General features: G+C 46.8%; 1 protein-coding gene across 1 annotated transcript in view; it reads left to right on the forward strand.

Annotated features, from left to right (window-relative positions):
- The first annotated feature begins 1,260 nt into the window (after positions 1-1,260).
- Positions 1,261-3,068, forward strand: part of LOC109395899 (xanthine dehydrogenase/oxidase) — a 52,425-nt gene continuing 50,617 nt past the window's right edge. The window contains exons 1-2 of the mRNA XM_019667294.1: positions 1,261-1,324; positions 1,637-1,726. Of these exons, the coding sequence (XP_019522839.1) occupies positions 1,301-1,324; positions 1,637-1,726 (114 nt within the window). The 5' untranslated portion in view covers positions 1,261-1,300. The remainder of the gene's footprint in view (positions 1,325-1,636; positions 1,727-3,068) is intronic.

Below are 3,068 nucleotides of genomic sequence, written 5' to 3' on the forward strand. Positions count from 1 at the left end.
ATTTCCCCACATCAGAAAAGAATGTTCTTTTCTTCTTTTCTGTCTAACTAGAAAGAAGAAGGGCAAGGTGGTGGTGTGCAGGTCCAAAATCCAGCAGCTCTGAGATCCCATGGCGAAGCTGTGAATGCAGGAGGGGTCTGCCTGCAGGGCAGCACGTGCAGGGAGGTTGAGGCATGGGAGGGTTTCTCTCCCAATGCCAAGTCTGACAGTGCTTTCAGGTTCTCAAAGGCCACGCCTTTGGCTCCCATGGCCCTCTGAGAGCTTTCTTGGAAACACTAGTGGGTTTTGACTCATCCTTCAGGAAATGTCAACATGGAATCCTGTAATTCATATGCAGAAGGGCTGCCCTCCAGCCCGCTCTTCTGGAATTGGCTACTCTGGAAATGGGTCTGGGATGTGCCTGGGAGCTGTCCCCACATTTGCCTGTTAGCACAACTCTGATTCTGGTATGTCTCCTGAGGTCCTCAGCTGATATTCCTGCCTTTTTGGGGCAGATCAGTCAGGTGAACACACCCTTTCCCTGATGCATTAGTTCTTGGAGGCAGCAATCGGGACTCTACTCCGTGCTCTGCCATTGGCATCCTGAGAGGCCCTGAGCATGTCCTTTCTCCATGGGTGATGGGTCATCAGACGTGTACACTTCCTCCAGAAAAGGCCCACAGTGAGGAGTAAAGAATGCTTAGCTTTCTGGCCAGAAGTGTCTAATGAGACCACTGCTTATTATGTCAGGCTCATTGGCTGGACACATCTCTGGACCCAGCACTGGTCTTGGACACCTTTGTCAGGAACCCACAAGAACCCAGCCTGGAGGTCACCCAGCCAAGCTCCACAGAACTTGATTGATCTAGAAATAAAGGCTCTTGAGTGCTGAGAAAACCAAATGGGAATTTCTGTCATAGAGGCTTCCTAACTAAGCAGCACTAAAGAGGGAAAATGGGCATCAAGTTATGTTTTGATAAAGTAAAACTTATCTTTATGGGGAAATTTCCTTTAATTTCCCTGCAGCTTCTAGGAGAGGTCCTATTTGTTTCTTCAGGAGTTGTTTAGTCTACATTAACCAAGCAAGGGAAAGTAGTTCAAGCAGAGGCCTTACCTCTATGCAAAGTCAAATGGAGTGGGTCAAGTAACTGTCATTCTATTGATGTGGGGATCGGTGTCAGAGCTAGACTTCATTGGACATTAATAATGTAGGTTCTTGAGCTTCTGTGAAAATTCTTTGCAAATATATTTGTGTGGATGCTGGTCATCTATCTAGGATGGCGGATACTGTGGAGGAAATAAAGACAACCCAAACTGCTGCATGAACCAGAAGAAAGACCACTCGGTAAGTGGGTCCTCCTCTCCCTGGAAGCCTGGGGGCCAATCTCAGATCAAAGGAGCCAGTGTACTATCTACACTCTTGGCAGTGTGGCTGGAAGAGGAAGCAGTTTTGCCAAGACTAAGAGGGTGGTCAATATGCATGTTAACCTTGGGTGCTCTGGCAAGAAGACATCCTTGTCCCTGCCTTCCAGGAGCTTCCTGTCCCTTCACATGCCTGCGGGGGGCTGCGTATGAGTCATTTGAACAAAGAATTGGGTCAGAGCTATGGGGCATTTTAAAGGAGATACTGTACCAACACATCTATTTCCTTTCTCAGCAGATCATTCTCTCACCATCTTTATTCAACCCAGAGATGTTCATGCCCCAGGATCCAACCCAAGAGCCCATCTTCCCCCCAGAATTGCTGGTAGGTGATGCCCCAAGGAAAGGCCCAACTAAGGCTCTGTGCCATTGATGCTGGCGACACCAATTCCCAGGAGTGGGGACTCAAGCCCTGGGTTAAAAAAGTTCTTGGCATCACATAGGAAAGAATTCAAACATGAGCCAATATAGAGTTTAAAGTGAAAGTAAGTTTAGCTAGCAGTAAGTAAGAAAAGAAAGGTGATCCCGCAGACCGAGAGGCAGTCTCTAATCACTAGTGGAGGAGAGATCCCACTCATTTCATTGGGGTAGGGTTTATATGTGTTTCTTGTTTCCATGGGAAATTTTTTGTTATGGGGAACTTTTGCAGGGGGCAAGAAGAATGGGGCAGGTTTACCTTTAACTTTTGGAAGGTACAGCCTGTGGCTAGTTTGTAATAGGTTTAGTTAATGAATGGCCATAATACAATCTCTTTGCTCAATAGGCTTCAGATGTTCTGTTCTGTGTGATTGATTAATGCCTGCCTGAGTTCTGTGTCTTGGAGCATGTAGGCAGCAGGCTTAGAATCCAAACTCCTAGTTCCTTCTTTTGTAAAAATAGTCCTCATGCTCCTTGCTATATTACAGTGAGCTCCTGGAGACTTGCTTTATTTCACATGCACTGGGAACTTTGTAGTCTCCTTGTCTTTTAGGTTTCAGCTGGCATTTACCTTCCTTTCTCTGACACCCAGGGACCCACATTTCTCTCCTGTCACATACTCCCACAGGGACCCACATTTCTCTCCTTCTCACCTATGTCACTCTGAGGACAGGAAGTGAATCTCTCTGGCGTATAACAGGTGCCTCAGAAGTATTTGCTGACTTCCTGGCTACATCTAATGCATAAGCGACCCTCTACCCCATCCAAGCAACCCATTCGTCTTCTGTAAGCAGTCCATTTATTTAGAAAACATATAAACAGATAGAAAAAGAGAGCTTTATTCCAAGGCCACAATCCATGGAGCTCTGTTTTAAGGACACCTCCCACAACCACTTTCTCACCTTGATGATTCTGCTCCTTTTCTCCACCATTTATGGTAAGTAAAGAATCAAGCCACTCTTAGAGCTTCTCAAATGTGGATTTCTCAGGGGCTGGTGAGCACATGAAGATTGCCTTATGAGGTCAGAGGCCAGAGAGAAGGGCTTTGCAGCAGACTGCCAGAATGTCTTTCTCTGGATTGTGCAACCTTGCAAAAATAGTCAGTTTGATTTTGGAATTTTCTCTCCCAGCCCAGCGTCACCCCGCATGCTCTAGAACCAGCTCTCTGTTGCATTCCCTTCTGATACCTCTTCCTTTGCCACCCCTGTCTCCTCCTACACCTTGTCCCCTGCACCTCCTGGAGACAGTGC

Source organism: Hipposideros armiger, unplaced genomic scaffold, assembly GCF_001890085.2.
Source record: "Hipposideros armiger isolate ML-2016 unplaced genomic scaffold, ASM189008v1 scaffold_493, whole genome shotgun sequence".
Taxonomy (NCBI): domain Eukaryota; kingdom Metazoa; phylum Chordata; class Mammalia; order Chiroptera; family Hipposideridae; genus Hipposideros; species Hipposideros armiger.